The 17120-nt window shown below is 42.0% G+C and overlaps 1 protein-coding gene across 5 annotated transcripts in view; it reads left to right on the top strand.

Moving 5' to 3' along the window:
- KCNQ4 (potassium voltage-gated channel subfamily Q member 4) overlaps window positions 1-17120 on the top strand; it is a 133709-nt gene that overhangs the window by 104982 nt on the left and 11607 nt on the right. The window contains exons 8-11 of one of the 5 annotated variants that reach the window (XM_069971310.1): window positions 4727-4815; window positions 9045-9185; window positions 12720-12937; window positions 15662-15764. In XM_069971310.1, coding sequence (XP_069827411.1) covers window positions 4727-4815; window positions 9045-9185; window positions 12720-12937; window positions 15662-15764 — 551 coding nt within the window. Of the gene's footprint in view, window positions 1-4726; window positions 4816-9044; window positions 9186-11268; window positions 11314-12719; window positions 12938-15661; window positions 15765-17120 lie in introns of all 5 variants that reach the window. The other 4 variants (XM_069971311.1, XM_069971312.1, XM_069971313.1 and 1 more) reach the window with 4 other exon arrangements.

The following is a 17120-nucleotide window of genomic DNA, read 5'->3' on the forward strand; positions in this document are numbered from 1 at the left end:
AGGCAACGATCAGCTAACGTAAACATGTTGAAAAAAACTAGATTGATAGCGACGGTCTGCTAGCCCACACTACGTTGAACAGGACCACCACTATCTCCTGTGGACCTCCCAGATGATCTTTAGAGCCCCTCCCACAGCTCCCCATGCCCCTCCCCCCCACTCACTGTTGGTGTGTGAAATAGCGCCGGCAGTGAGCGGGGAACGAGGAGCAAGCGAGTGCTGACCTGACAGGTCAGCGCTCGCTTGCTCTTCCCGATCGGCCTGTGTAATAGGGCCTTTAAACTGTCCCTCTATGACACCCCCAACCCCCTATTTGTTTTGTATGTTTGTTTGTATGGGAAAATAAATACATTGGTAAGTGGGAGAAAGCTCAGTGAGCCGGTGTTCAGGTGTGGGTATGTGTCGGGTTTGTAAACTCCTTCCATATTTGTTTACTGCTTTGTGTTTGTTATTAGCGGTGACTCTGCTCCGCCATTGTACCAATGCGAGAATTATTTTCTACTCTGCCATAATATTTAGGGGAGAGAAGAGTGTTGCTATGGAAGGTATTTATTTTCCTATCAAAATAAAAAGGCCAGGTCTTTTCCCTCCGCTATCCCTGGCAGCAGCTGGTTTATAAAAGTTAAGCTGTCTGTGTATGGAGGGTGTTATGCTTTGAGGTGGGGGAGCTCTGCTGAGGCTGGAAACTGTCAAACCCAAGAGCAAGAAGAGAAAGGGATCTCAGTATCCTGACAGTAACACAAAACAGTGTCTTACCTATTAGTGGAAACCAGTTTGATATGGGGAATAATAGGAGTTTGAAGCCCTCTACATATTTTGCAGCTTTGAGTGCAGTGACCAGGATAGGTTCAGATAGGATGGACAATTCTCCTTCAGCATGATACAACAGACATTGTAAACTTTTTTTTTTTTTTTTTTACTCAAAGTCCTCATCAGTAGTGTTGAGTGGACCTGTCAAACTGTTCGGGTTCTGCAACGTTCTCCAAACCTGAAAGTATGGCATTTGATTCCCAGAAGCTGCAGAAGTTGGATGCAGCCCTAGGAAGTCCTGGAAAATATGGATACAGCCAAAGGCCGGGTTCACACTACGTAAGACACCTAATTTCTGTTGAATTGGGATGCGGGCGCATCCCAATTCAACAGAAATTAAGTTCATCCGGCCAGTACTGCAGTACTGGATGAGCTTCACTGACACTGGCCGTTCTGTTACAATTCACCCATCCCAATTCACCATTGCACACAATGGGGAGTGCAGCCAAAGCCGCACTCTCCATTGTGTGAACTCACAGGTCTGTGCGGCCGCTGTTCAAATAATAGCGGCTGCACAAACCTGACAAAAACTGACATGACCTGATGTACCCTTCCTTCCCCACATGTTCATTGGCTCTTTCAAATTGGTAGGAGGAAACTTACGCAGTTGCGTACATTGCGAGATAAACATTTGCATGTTTGAAAATGTACGAAAATGAACGTTATAACCGTTCCGATCTTCAAACAAATTGTTTGTGATCAGCGTACACGAACAATTAGCATCATGTTTGTGCAAACATACGAATATTTACGAACATCTTCGCTCATCACTAGTGGGAATATAGCCAAAGAGACACACTACACAATAACAACAGTAATGCGTCATGCGCAGAGGGGGCCGCGGGGAGCTGCGGGGGAGGCTGCCCAGGGGATCACTATAGCAGCCTATAGCAGATAGCAGCAGCCTGCTACCGCCGCTCCTATTCTGCAGAGCAACAGCTCCATATTGCTGCTATATTAGTCATTTGTCTTTCAATGTGTTAAAAGACAAACGACTGCAACGATCATCCGACATCATTCATGTCGGCTGATCGTTGCCTTCTACTACACAAGACGATTATCGCCCGTAACGGCCGATAATCGTTTTGTGTAATAGGGCCTTTACAAACAACATGTACATCCGTACCTTAATCTTGCCTCTTTCTTTAATAGTGGATGAAAGGCCTAAGGAAGGAAAACTGACGCTGCAGTTTTTGTGCCAAAACCAGAAGTGGATTCAACAGAAAGGAAAAAATTTGTACTTCCTTTTCCTTGGATCCATTTCTAATTTTGGCACTGCAGTGTCAGGTTTCCAAAAAAAAAAAAAACAATACCTTCCATGTGTGAGACCAGCACAACAGTCCTTCTTGTTTACCAGTCCAATAAAGATGCAACCGGTGAAACAGTTGACAATTTGACCTTTCATCTTACGGAAAATCCAATGAAAAATCCTTTCCATGTACAGTATCTGAATGAGGGTTATAAAAATCCCATGCATTCCAGAAGAGAAGTTTTCTGCGACAAACCTTCCGTGTGTATTTGTACGGAATCCCACAGTCATTACTAGGGGTATTTTTAGTTAAACTTGTGGATGGATTGGCACTTAGTTTTATGTAACCTGTTCTAAATAAGTGCAGTTCTATTTTAGTGCGGCTGTATTCATGTGCAGCACATTTGTTTAGAAGTTAAAGCAACTCTGTACCCACATTCTGCCCCCCCCCCAAACCCCCCACCACCCCCACCACTTGTACCATCCAATATCTGCTATTAATCCAAAATCTCTCCCAGGGTCTTTTCGGCAGGTGATGCAGTTATTGTCCTAAAAAAAAAACTTTTAAATTTGCAGCCCTGTGTCAAATTGATGTGGCCTAGAGTGTCTGTGCCCTAGGCCTGCACCGCCTCACCGCCCCTCCTCCTCGCCCTCTTCATCATTAGGAATGCCCCAGGCATGATTTCTCCTAATCACCATTTGTATGAACACTGCACATGAGCCTTAACTATCCAGCACATGTCCAGTGTTTAGAAGTGAAGAATAGGAGAAATCCTGAGGGCGTTCCCAATGGTGAAAAGGGCGGGGAGAAGGGATGGAGAGGCGTCGCAAGCCTAGGGCACAGACACTCTAGGCCACGCCAATTTGACAGCTGGCTGCAAGTTTAATAGTAGTTTTTTAGGACAATGACTGCATCATTGGATCAGGACAGATCTTGGATTTAAAGCAGCTATCTTACAGTACAAGCGGTACAATAGTCAAGAGTTTGGAAATGGTAAGCAAGGCTTATATTGTTACTAAATGTGATTCGTGTTACTTTTCGGTTTCCGTAAAAGGAAATTGTGAATTTCCAAAAATCAGTGCATCTTATAGATCAGGGATGGAGAACCTTCGGCCCTCCAGCTGTTGCAAAACTACAATTCCCATCATGCCTGGACAGCCCAAGCGAAGCTGCCCCATCCCTGCTATAGCCAGATAAGCGTGATATTAAACCTCTAAACGTCTATAAGCTGCTCTATTCTCATGGCCACTACAGCTTCAAAATGCCAGCGTGGGAAACAGATTTGTTTCTCTTCTCAAAACCCAGGATCCCGTGGTTTACTAGACTCACACCCAGTTGGTTATGCTGCAAGCTGTACTTATATAGAAGAGGTCATTTACTCGTAAGACATTCCCCTTGTCTGCTTTTTTTTACACGCCGATTTATGAGACATTTATTTGAGGTTATATTTCAGGCATATGCCTCTAAATCAGCGGATTTCACTCTCTATTTCCTTCATGATTCTTTCATCAAAAAATAACCGCCCTCACAGCCAAATGTGCTGGAGACGACCGCCTAAGCCGCCTTCTGCCTTCTGGAACCAGATTCATTTTAAAAGCCTGTCTCACCATTTTAGGGGAAAAATCCCTAGACTATTAGAATTGCTGAATAAGGAGAGTGATTGATTCTTTTTCTGTCATATTGTATTGCAGTATCAAGACAACAAAAAGTCACTTTTCTATTGAAGTAAATGCAGCTTCAGCATTATCGAATGTAATTTGTCACAACAGTGCTCAACACCGTTTACCTTAAAGGGGTTAGCCTGTGAAAATCTTTTTCTTTTTAAATTAACTGGTTTCAGAAAGGTATACTGTATATATTTGTAATTTACTTCTATTTAAAAATCTCAAGTCTTCCAGTACTCATCAGCTGCTGTATGTCCTGCAGGAAGTGGTGTTTTCTTTCCAGTCTGACACAGTGCTCTCTGCTGCTACCTCTGTCCGAGACAGGAACTGTCCAGAGCAAGAGTTTTTTTTTATGGGGACAGTTGCTGACATGGACAGAGGTGGCAGTAGCGAGCACTGTGTCAGGCTAGAAAGAAAACACCACTTCCTACAGGACATACAGCAGCTGATAAGTATGGGAAGACTTGATATTTTTAAATAGAAGTAAATTACAAATCTATATATTTTTCTGAAACCAGTTTATTTGAAAGAAAAAGATTTTGGCTAATTAACCCCCTTTTTTTAAAAAATCAGATAGTTTTTATTTGGTTTTTTAACAAAACAATTTTTAACACAGATATATAAAAGGAAACACATAAAAAAAAATAAAAAAAATTATAAATGAAATAAAAGAAGGATATCTGCAATCAAATAATTACATCCTAATTAACCCCTTTAATGGGTGCGTTCCCTATATATTGCTAGATAACTGCTACTGTAGCCGTCATAGCAGCTGCATCAGTGGGCCCCATAGCAGGCACTATAGTAGTATCAGTATCAGTGGGCCCCGTGGCCTGCTCCTGCAATACAATGGGCCCCCTGAGCTGTCATCATTTGCAGTACCCAGTGGCCTAAGTGGTCAGTCGGCGGGGGGCCCAATCGAAAGTTTGCTATGGGGCCCAACCGCTTCTAGTTACGCCTCTGTTGTTAGCCATACATTAATTTCTCTCTCTTTTATTTAAGGCTGCTTGGCGTCTTTACTCCACAGATGTGAGTCGCTCCTACCTCACAGCTACATGGTATTACTATGACAGTATCCTGCCATCTTTCAGGTGAGTTGTAGCAGCCCATGCAGTCTGATGCTTCTTGTCAGCACTATGTCAATGTACAGTATTACCGTCAGTATTTCGACATCTATATTCCAATCTACAGAGTTTTGTCTTTACGCAAATTGAAGGGGTTCAGTTGTCTATAACAATTGCTTGAACAGGATGTATCACAGGAAGAAAATCCCACCCATCCTCTTTTATATCATAGCACACAGTATGTCTTCTAAACTGTTTACAGGACTATGTAAACTGCATGCTGCTTTAGGATGTGTGTCAGAACAGTTACTTCTGGTAAGTAAACAGCGAAAAACTAATTAAATTGTAATGTTCATATCATGACCTGTGGGGGCCAGACACTGCAGTTATTGTTACCTCTACCTATTAGGCACCTTTTTAAAGGAGGAACCTAGCACCATGCACCATAGTCATCAGTATTGCTATTTTTTTTTTAACCATTTTCCAGTATAGTAAGGTTTCATTTTTTCTGTTCATAACCAGATGTGCCAATTCTGGTTTAAAAAAAATTTTCTATTGAATTTATTATTTTTTTTAGCAAAATCGACAGGGCTTGTGCTCACAGGCAATTTATACTCTATTTTTTCTTTAAGTTTTCTATGTTTAACATTATACATATGGCCACTAGGTGTCTCCTTTCCTTTCAAACTGCGGTCCATGCTCCCTCCGTGCTGATATTTGGTCTTTTTCTCTGCTCAAAAAAAAAGAGATCAAACACCTAGGGAGTCCTGGAAAACATGGATATAGCTGTATCGATGTTTTCCTATAGCTGCATCCAACTTCTGCAGCCACGGGGAATCAAATGGCGCGAGTTCAGGTTCAGAGAACATTGAACCTGAACAGTTTGACAGGTCCGCTCAAAACTATTACCGAGGGTTGTTTTTTTTACAGATTGGGAAGATACTCTTGAGCAGCCCCTAATATGTAGGCATATGGAATCTGTATGCCGCTGTACAGTTTCTGTGCACATGGCATAGTACTGTACATGAGTGCCAATTGAAATATAAAACAGTTTATAGAGAAACTACTCAGAATTACAAATAAAAAAAAATCAGGTGTTATTATGAACTACCTTTTTGTTATATATACTTAAACAGTTACAGCAAATGATGTTGATTTCTTTGAGACATTTTATGATAAAAATGTTAAAAACTCACTGCTCCTTGATGGAACAGGAGTGGACACCAGTGCCAGGCACTCCTCCGCCTCCCCTATTTTTCCTTTGATAGCTGATCATCAAGAGAACTCTGCACATTGATTTCAATGATTGACCCCCTATGAACTTTCTATTACATTAGACCACTAGAAATTAACCCCTCTTCCACCCTAGATCAACAAGAAATTATGATTTACTATAGGCAAAAAAACTTAAGTTTAAAAATTTTTTAAAGTCTGGATTCTTTAAAAATAAAAAAAAATAAAACATACTTACCTCACTTAGTTCCCTGCTGCTGCTGTTCCAGTGGTGCCTAGTTCCTACTGCTCTCCACTTCTGCAGGAAATGCCTGCTTGGAAGGTCATTACTGCAACCAGAAACAGGCTGAGTGGACATGTCCAGTAGCATTGACACATCAGAGAAAGCAGAGAGCAGTGGGGCCAGGCATCATTGGAAAACCATTGTTGGGAGATCGGGGCAGGTAAGTATGTTTTTCTATTTTTAAAGCATCTTTAAAAAACTGCTTTAAGCCACCAAATCACTCTGATTTAGTCCAAAATATTTTGTTTGCTTATTTTCTGTGATCTGAACCAGAGCATTTTATTTTTTAAAAATTATGGTACATAAATTATTATTAAAAATAAACTATTTTAATTACGATAAGTTATATGGGACAATGCTTCTTCTTTAATTAGACATTCACCCCACCATTTTTACTAAGAGGTGCCTGCTGCACGGCACATGCAGAAATCTACACCTACTCGGGAGCAGATGTAGATTTCTGCCATGATTTAAGACCCTACACCAGCCCATTAAGCAAGTGGGCTGTATGTCACGGGAAAGGTACAGATTTTTGTAAAAACTGGATAGTTGGGCAAAAATCAAAATGTGTAACAAATGTGCAAAGGATTACAATGGCTACCTGATACTGCCCATCAAGAATTTTAGAACACCTCCAATTTTCCTATTATTTTTTCTAGTTCTAGAACAGCAAAAAATTGTGAAATGGTTTGAAGATTCAAAAACAAGTTAAAAACTAAATTTGATTTTTTAACCTCAAACATAACAATAGTCTGAATTTCTGATTTCAACTAAAGGGCATTTTTCACGGAATACATTGATGACAGCTGCTCTTCAGCACAGAAGGGTTTAAAATTGGATGCAAACTATTCCTACAGGCGTCCCAACTTTTGGAGATTTCAAACCTTCTGAATCCTTATAACCAGTGTTGGAACAGAATGCATTACCAACCCCCTAGGACAAGATTTCAACAGTTTTGCTCTTCAGGACAGAGCACATTGCTATCATAATGGCAAGAAAAGGCAATTAAGAAAAGAAGACAGACGGACAAGCATAACCTTAGAAGTGTAGGTCTGTCCTACAGAGAAATGTCCAAGAAAATCAAGGTGGCAGTCATTACAGTTTCCAAGGAAGACAGAAGAAACTAAAACAATCTTTCCGGCTCTACATGTGGAACTTCTTCCATCTGTATTGAGGGGGTGGGGGTGGTGAACCTGGTTCCCTATCCTACACTACATAGGAACAGGGTCAGGCATGTGTACATATGCAGCCTTGCCTAAGAAGTGATAGCTACCCAAAACGTGGTATGGCTTCCGCACCTCAGCTCCCTCCGCTCTCTGCTCAAAGAATTGTCAATTATTTGATCGGAGAGCAACGGAAGGGAAGGTGCGCGAGCCATCCCATAGAGACTCTGTGTGACACTGAGGCAGGTGGGATTCCTCGGCGAGGAGCTCCACCTGTTTTGATAAGTGTGAATTGGCCCTAATGAAGAGTGAAGTAAGGTCTTATAGACTCATGAATACACATTTGACATCTTTAGAATATCACTCAAGTTTTTGTACATAGTCAAGTCGGCATCCATAGTGCTGGATCCAGAGTTGGCTATTTGCACTGGGTCACTAGTGCACTGGACAGCATGTAATACCCTCTGATGCATGCCTAGTTGGTCAGAGGTTCATATTACGGCAAGATAATGATCCAAAGCATACTTCTTGGCATGAACTTAGTCCGAAATAACTGAAGAGACAAGAAGAAGCTGGAAGGTCTTAAAGAATGGAATGACCTGCACAGTCTTCAGACTTTAAACTCCATTGAGCTTGGAATGAAAGGGATAGTGCCGCACATTGGGAACTTCTGAAACAACTTTGGGAAGAAATTTCTGAACAATATCTCAATGCAGTTGTAGAAAGAATACCTCAATTGTGTAAAGCTTTATATCAGCTAGAGGTGGCTACTTCTAAGAGTCAAACAATCTAGATTAAATTTGTTGAAAAAACGTTAATCCGTCATTTTTATACATCTCAAGGGAATGTACCACCAGTACATGTTTTTTTTTGTTTTTTTTTTACATGAATAGACCGCTGTCGGTGCAGGGAGGCCGATGCTGCAGATTCTTTTTTTTGAACTGCTGCCTGGCTCCCACGCACAACGCGGGTCCATTGCCGATCACTGGCCGGGCATTAAGCACTGGAGGCAGGCCCACCGCCCCCCAGTGTAATGATCTGCCTTTTCCTCTGTGACGTGGCTCCATTGATTCTAATGGAGCCATGTCAAAGAGGGGAGGGGGTTTGATCAATCTGGGGGCCAGCCGGCCCGACTTCAGTGCTTCATGCCCGGCTGGTGCTCGGCAATGGATCGGCATTGTGTGCCAGAACCGGGCAGCTGTTCAAAAAAGAAACTGCATTATCTGCATCCCCGCACCGACACCAGTCTATTCATGTAAAAACAATTCACTAGTGGTACATTTGCTTTAACTTGTTTATTCTTATATTCCAATTTATTTATTTAGGATGTCAGACTGGAAAACGTTCTAAAACTTCTGACTGGTAGTCCATGTAGATCAGGGCCAATTGACAATGTGTCGCTATTAAACTCCCAAGACAAGATTCCCAATATAATACATTATATTCCAGAACCCACTGCATACTTCTAGTCTAGATTAAAAATCAGAGAGGCACTATTGATATGATAATGTCTACACTCCTCTCCTCCTGATTCCCTTGAAAGAAGTAATGTGCTATTGTATATTTGACCCCTTCAGAGAGCTGCTTCTTTTGTTTGATACCTGGCATCGAACCCGTAGCCGAAATGGAGGGGTTAGGCACTGTCAGGGGTCTCCTCGATATCACCCAGTCTCCCCTGCTCTGAAATCTGCAGCACCCCATTTCTGTGCTGGGGAAAGGTAGGGGTCCCTGCCAGTGTTATCAAGCCCAGTGTTCGTCAAAGTGTCTGTCAGGCCAGAGGGGCCTGCAAAAGGGCAAAGCAATGCGTGTGCTTGGGAAGTATAAGTGTCATATGAATGGCATTTAAATTACACGTTGGTACAAGTCATATAGCATAAGTATATAAGAGATATAGCTCAACTAAATTGTATTCATGGATATTACGTGAAATCTACCAAAGTTCAGCATATAGACATCCTCTATGTGCAAAAATAAAAGACACACTTAGACAATTATTGTGTTGACAACTCAACACCATAGTCACTGTCTCCACATGCTAAGGGGTCTTGGTAATCATGAAAACCTCTCTTTATAGTGATCACCTATTTTGTCTACATGTAAGGCTGGGTTCACACTACGTTTTTGCAATCCATTTTTGTTTTCATCAAACAGATGGAAAAACAGATGCAATTGTGTGTCCGTTTTGATCCATTTTTCCATTGACTTCCACCATAAAAACGGATCAAAACGCATCTGTTTTTTTTAACGTACACAAAAATAAGGTCAAGTACGGTTTTGTGTACTTTAAAAAGAAAACGGATGCGTTTTGATCCCTTATTTAATAATGGAAGTCAATGGCGGATTCACACAATTGCATCCGTTTTTTTCATTCGATTTTTTGCAAAAAAAAAAACAAAACAAAACGGATTGCAAAAATGTATTGTAAACCCAGCCTTAGATAAGTGTAGACGTTCTATATATAATGTAGACACATCATATTGTATATTGTACAGACCAGGGTGTGGACAGTCCATTATTATTAATATTAATTTATTTATTTAAAGGGGTAGTGCGGCGGTAAAGAATTATTCACAGAATAACACACATTACAAAGTTATACAACTTTGTAATGTATGTTATGTCTGTGAATGGCCCCCTTCCCCTTGTCCCCCCCACCCCCCACCCATGTACCCGGAAGTGTAGTGCATTATACATACCTGATCCGTGCCGACATGCGTCCGCCATCTTGTGCCAAACGTCATCTTCGGCCGGCCGGCCCGAACACCTCCGATCTTCCCGAGTGCCGGCCGCGTCATCAGCCGCTGAGCCGCGATTGGCCGAGCACAGTTATGCTCAGCCAATCGCGGCTGAGCAGCTGATGATGCGGCCGGCACTCGGGAAGATCGGAGGTGTTCGGGCCGGCCGAAGATGACGTTTGGCACAAGATGGCGGACGCGTGTCGGCACGGATCAGGTATGTATAATGCACTACACTTCCGGGTACACCGGTGGGGGTGGGGGACACGGGGAAGGGGGCCATTCACAGACATAACATACATTACAAAGTTGTATAACTTTGTAATGTGTGTTATTCTGTGAATAATTTTTTACCGCCGCACTACCCCTTTAGGTTCCCATGGTTCCAGGTCGCTCTACATATAATAAAGGGTTAATGTACAGAATCTACACATAACATAAAGTTAAGGAAAAAAAAATACTTAAATAAAGTAAATGACAGCCTGGTACACGGGTAAGCCTGCCAGGGCTTACAAATCACACTACATGTGAAGTGTATGGGATAGGCATTGCATATGCCTGCACACGTCTTTGCCAGCCCCTCTGACTCTGAAGTGTTTAATGTTCTCCGTGTTTGTTTGTAAATGTCACTATCATTCCTTTGAATGTCACCTGTATTTTCTCCCTAACTATCATCACTAATTTTCACTTTGCACACCCCGTTTTTTCACCTTTGACCTTTATCGATGTGGCATTTCAGGACAGTGCTTAGTCTCTTTCCTAGGCTCCTTTTATTTTTGTGGTATCGGTACGACCATCAATTGACTTGGCACCGGCAGGATTCTTTCTCCCTATCGGGCTTTCTATCAGGCTTGTAGGTCCGGGAAGACAGCCGTGTTGGGATAACAATGTTATAATGTAGTTTTGCATCGGCACAGGATGTTTGCCTTCTCTCTCTCCCGTATCCCTGAAAGTATAAATGTTTTATAATCCGAACCAGTGCATTAAGTATAAATCATATTACCCACAATTGTCTTCATTTGTCAGACTGGACTATGTGTAACAGTAACCCATGGCCTCTTTACAGTAATAAGCGGAGTTTCTTTCGTCTGTACGCTGGCTGGAAGCCCAGGTATTTACCTATCGGAATGGGTTGCTCTGCATGCGTGTGTCTGAATTGTACAGACAGTAGCCCAGCCTGCTTTACCAAAAATATAGTCTATATTACAAGACTTATGCTCAGGATATAAAAAGAAATTCCCCCGAACGTGTCTGTGTATTCGGATAATAATAGTGCATGAAAGGTAATTTTTTAAGGCTCATAGATATTTACATATTCCCAGCTGCAGGAACGGTTCTTCCAATGTTCGGACGAGAAGAACACTGAAGAAAATACACTTGTCTAAAATGTGCAGAAAACGTCATTTATATCCATAGTATTTGACCTGGACCTGGACTGGTTACGTCTATGACCGACTCCTGTGCTGAGCTGGTTATGTAAAAGCGGATCGAGCGTCCCTTATTTATCCAGAGCTGTCCATTTATCCCAATACACAGCAGCCTTTATATCTGATACAGTCGATTGTATTGCTCTGAATAATATAATTTCTTAATTTAACCCTTTGGGGGCCAGCACAAGCCATATTAGAATGGATGTGGGCCATTAAGTCCGTTTTACTGGTCTTCAAAGGACTTAAATTAATCGGGAACTGATACATTTCTTAAACCCCTTCACTGCCATGAGAAGGTAGAACACTCGCGTGGCAGACAAGGACTTAAGAGTGTCGCTAAGATGTGTTTGCATGCAGATGATTTCCGAGGATCGCTGTAGAGGAATGAGGTGTGAAGGCCGGCAGTAGAGGAATGAGGTGTGTAGGATCGCCTGTCTTAGCAGCATGTGGTTCTGAACTGTGCTATAACGTACTCCGAGAGGATTCCTCCAGGAGAAATGGGGTGCCGTATTCCAGGTGCTTTATAATTCAATCTGAAGTGTTGAATCTGTCTTGGGGCAAAATGGAATGTGGGAGTCTAATGGCTTATTAGACAGCTCTTAGCATGACTACTCAACATGGTGAGAAATAAAGGTTTCCATTTAGAGTGTTCTTGTCTCTTTACTGCCCATATTTTATGTTCATTCTGTAAACATTTTATTGCATGACTCCACAAACTTTATTGGAACTTTTTTTTTTACCATGTTGAAGGTTTGGTTTTATTTCATGTAGTTCTAAAATGCATGGATTGTTAATAGCGATGAGCGGATTCTTCTAGCTTAGGAAGATTTACTTGCTAGATGCAGGATGTTTCTTCAGTTTGTAGTAGTATCCTTATAAGCAATTCCTTTGTAAAAGAAGTAGACAGAATAGAGAATTCACATTTATGTCTCCTTAGTGTGTCTTCCTCTCACCCCATTTCAGTTGTTTCTTTACCCCTGTCAAACCTTCCTAGCTTCTCATGCCTCCCTTTCCTTTCCTTGCTTTCCTGGAAGCCTTCCACTTCCTCGGTCTCACGGACTGTATTTTATGCTTTTGTCCTTTCCAGTAATAAGACAGGTTTAAAAGATCGTATACGAGGAGGTGGTGCCTCAAGACAGAGTACAAAGAGTAAACAGTACTTGGCTCCTCCTGAGCGAACTTCACCTGGGCCAGACCTGACCGCCGAAACTCCCAGTCCTACCAAAGTACAGAAAAGTTGGAGCTTTAATGATCGGACAAGATTTCGGGCTTCGTTACGACTAAAATCAAAACCCCAAGCAGATGGTATGTCCAGAAACATTAAAGGACCGCAAAACCTAGTCTGCAGCTTTTCTGGACTTCAGCTTTGTTTTTGAGTCCAGCTTTTCTTCAGTGAATTACTCTTATGGGAGACTATTTACATAACTAGAGAATAAAGATTTGGGGGGGAATTTATTAAGACCAACTTAGAATGCACCAAATCTAGTAAAAGGCACAAGCCTCTTGACATATTTAAAGGTCCAATGAAAGTAAAAAAAAATGCAGAACAGAAGGGGATGTGGGAACCTAATAAACAATGTATACTTTCCAGTCCTTATGCTGTCTTGGTGCTGCTCCTGGGTCGGGCTGACGGCCACCAGCTGTCATTCTTGGCTGAATCACGGCCCAGCTGAGCGATTGCCCTATCAGCCAATCAGTGACTGGGTCAGCGATCTGCCCCAGTTACTGATTGGCTGAGCAGGCAGCCACTCAGTCGGGTATGTGATGTTACAGCTGGAAGTGCTGCAAGCGACCAGCAGCTATTAGCTGGACCTGGGATCGGCGCTACGGAGTACGAAAATAGTTAAGTAAACTTTGTTTATTATGTTCCTGCACCCCCCTTCCATTCTGCTCTTTTTTACTTGCAAGGGACATTTCCTTTAACTAGAGATGGGTGAACCTCAAGGATGTTGGGGTCCGTCCGAACCCTAGCGTGCATTGTTTGAAATACTGGTGGCTGAAGAAGTTGGGAAGTTGGTTACAACCCTAGAAAAAATGGATACAGCCATGTTTTCCAGGCAGTGTTAGGGCTGAATCCAATTTCTTCAGCCATTGCTCATCTCTGTATTTAGCACATGCACAATGTTTGCACCAGACTGGAGTATATTTCTGATATAACTCATGCCAGTTTTGGCATAAGCTATGATCAATCTGCTAGGATGTGAGGCCTTATGGCCCCTACCCACTTTTTCTAAGGGCCCATTCACACTGAGCAAAACAGGAGGAATTCTGCCTCAGTCACACTGTGTCTCTATGGGATGGCTCGCACGTCTCCGCTTCCGTAGCTCTCTGCTCAAAGAATTGACATAGAGTCATGGAGAATTGACATACTTTGAGCGGAGAGCAGCAGGAGTGGAGGCGCGCGAGCCATCCCATAGAGATACTCCATAGTCACAATCTAAATACATTTAGGCCACTGAACTGTATTGGTCTGCTGCCAGTACGCTATAACTTTTTTGACAAATTAGCTTAACATACAGTTAAAATAACTTTTTTTTTTTAAATGTACATTCTTCACGTCTGATGAGGGCCTTTCAGATAAGCATTATTTGATCAAGGCGTAAGAAAACAATGCAATAGCTTAAAGCTAGAAATAAATGATACCTCTTAACCTCATAGCATTCCATCTAGAAAGAGGGAAAACAGATCCTAGAAGCAGAGCTGGAGACAAATCCAAACATCATCCCGATGAAATAGTGCCATCTGTCATGTAACTAAACATATGTCTGACCTCAGGATCACTGAAAGCATACCAATGCAGAATAATCATTACAATCCCACTGAGAATGTGTGATTCTGTAAACTGTAAAACTGATTGACTCCATCAAACAAACCGAAATGTGTGTTCTGAACCAATCAACAGTGTATCAAAGGGAAGAATAGTCTCATCCTAGAAACTTTACTCCATATAAACATACAGACCAGTCTGATATTGCAGATTATTACATAGGAACCCATCCAAAAATAGATTGCACTATGCCAACAAGAAACACAATGACTCCTCTAAGGATGCTAATTCCTAGAATGATTATATAATGTAAGATTTTTTTTTTCTTCAAGATGTACAACACTTTGTGGGTCCTTTTGACCTTTCTTAAAACTTTTGTGTAGGATAAATTTCTGGAATATATGTGATCCACAGTCCGAGTAACCAGGCAGTGAGATGTCTACCAGTAGTAACAAGCTTCATGTCTAAAAGTTCACCATTTTCTGTTCCATATCATATCAAGCAAACAATTTAAATCTGTACATGTAATCATTACCCCATGACATGGAATTTTGTACAATTCCAGCTGTAAGTTAAAGTGACTCTGTACCCACAATCTGCACCCCCCCCCCCCCCAAACTGCTTGTACCGTTAGATAGCTGCTTTTAATCCAAGATCTGTCCTGGGGTCCATCGGCAGGTGATGCAGTTATTGTCCTAGAAACAACTTTTTGATTTGCAGCCCTGTGTCAAATTGGCGTGGCCTAGAGTGTCTGTGCCCTAGGCCTACACCCCCTCTCTGTCCCTCAACCCCACCCTCCTCATCATTAGGAATGCCCTAGCCAGGATTTCTCCTATTCATCACTTGTCTGAACACTGCACTTGTGCTGGATCATTAAGGCCCATGTGTAGTGTTCAGACAAGTGCTGAATACATGAAACCCTGCCTGGGGCATTCCTAATGATGAAGAGGGCAAGGAGGAGGGATGGAGGGGCGGTGCAGGCCTAGGGCATGGGTACTCTAGGCCAAGCTAATTTGACACAGGGCTGCAAGTTTAAAAGTTGTTTTTTAGGACAATAACTGCATCACCTGCCGAACAGACCCCAGGACTTGGATTTAAAGCAGCTATCAAAAGGTACAAGCGGTTTGGGAGGGGGGAAGGAAGCAGATTGTGGGTACAGAGTCGCTTTAGGTTAAAATCTTTATACAGGAAAGTTTTTTTTAAAGAGGTGTATGCAAATGTACCTAATGTCTTTGTGATGTCACCATTATGCTTTGTCTCAGCAGAGGGCGCTGGAGATGAAAGTAACGATGAAAAGAGACTTCCCAGTGACCTTACTATGGAAGACATCATGCCAACTGTAAAAACGTTGATCAGAGCATTCAGGTGATTGGTTTGCACTGAAAGATATTAGAAATAGTTGAATATGCATTTACCCAGTACACAATGTCATGACTCAGGTACATTTACATAGAGCCCCATAGTGGATGATCATGGAGACAGACTGCACTGAGCTCATGTTGGGCTTATTGTACATGCTTATCCACTTTGGAGCCTATTGGCCATGCTGCTTTATTTGACTCTGTTCTTTTGGATTGGCTCCATTTTCATTAGTTTTGAAAGAAGGCCAAAACTTTGATTATTTGGGACAAAAATGTTTGAGCAGCATATGAGGGTGCTGATCACATTTCTTCACAAACTGTGTTTGATTGTGGATTGAGGCAATCCACAGGGACCTGGTAACCTGAACAGATACATAATATGACATGCATAAATCCTCTATATAGCCCCTTCAAGTAAATCTATCAACTGCAATTTAGGTTCTAAACTGCTGACACTGTTAGATAGGAACTTTTAGGTTGAGGAGACACATGGTACCTTTCATATATCTGTCTCTGCTTCCATAATATAGAGAAATGCTTTTTATTCTCTGGTGCAAAGAGGTTTTCCTGCATGGCCATCAGTCAGCTGGAAGCTGGGTCCTGACTGTAAGTCAAGCAGCCGTCATGGTTGGGAGGGGGAGCGAGGAGACATTCCAGCCTGCAGCAGTTCAGGAGCTTGGAAAAGACTCTTTGACACTTTGCATTTGAAAATAAAAATATTTCCTATGTACAGATGGATACATGAAAGGTACCATGTGTGTCCCCAACCTAACAATTATCTAACAGTGTCAGCAGCAGTGTTCATTCCTTCTGTTATCACTTTATATAAAACACCTGCCCGTTCAACATTATCGGCACCCTCAAATAAACCGAGTATATGGGCCCGTTCATATTACGAAATTGAATCCTGCCTGCTATCTTTGAATGGGAGGGCACATGCATGTGTATGGGGCCATTGAATACCATTGGTCCCATGTTCTGTACGCGATTGCGTGGCCGCAATTACGAACAGAACAACGGATTTGTGAATGTAGCCAAAGATGGCCACTTTCTTCCACGACCCTTGTCTCTAGTTCAGGTGTGGTTTACAATTAAGCTCCTTTCACTTCAATGGAACTGAGTTGCAAAAACCTGCACCCATTTTGGAGACGTGTTGTCTCTGGAAGAAAGTGGCCATGTTTTTAACGCTGGATAACCCCTTTAATCCCATAATTCCTCAGCCATATTTCATGATATGTAGGGAAAACTTTTGTTTAAAGGCCTCATTTTGTCACCTGTAACACTAGTATGCATTACTATAGAGTTCTAGTTTGGTTTTATCTGTTTATTGAATATTTTCCCAGTTTGGTCATTCTTTTTT

Source organism: Dendropsophus ebraccatus, chromosome 5 (assembly GCF_027789765.1).
Source record: "Dendropsophus ebraccatus isolate aDenEbr1 chromosome 5, aDenEbr1.pat, whole genome shotgun sequence".
Lineage (NCBI taxonomy): Eukaryota > Metazoa > Chordata > Amphibia > Anura > Hylidae > Dendropsophus > Dendropsophus ebraccatus.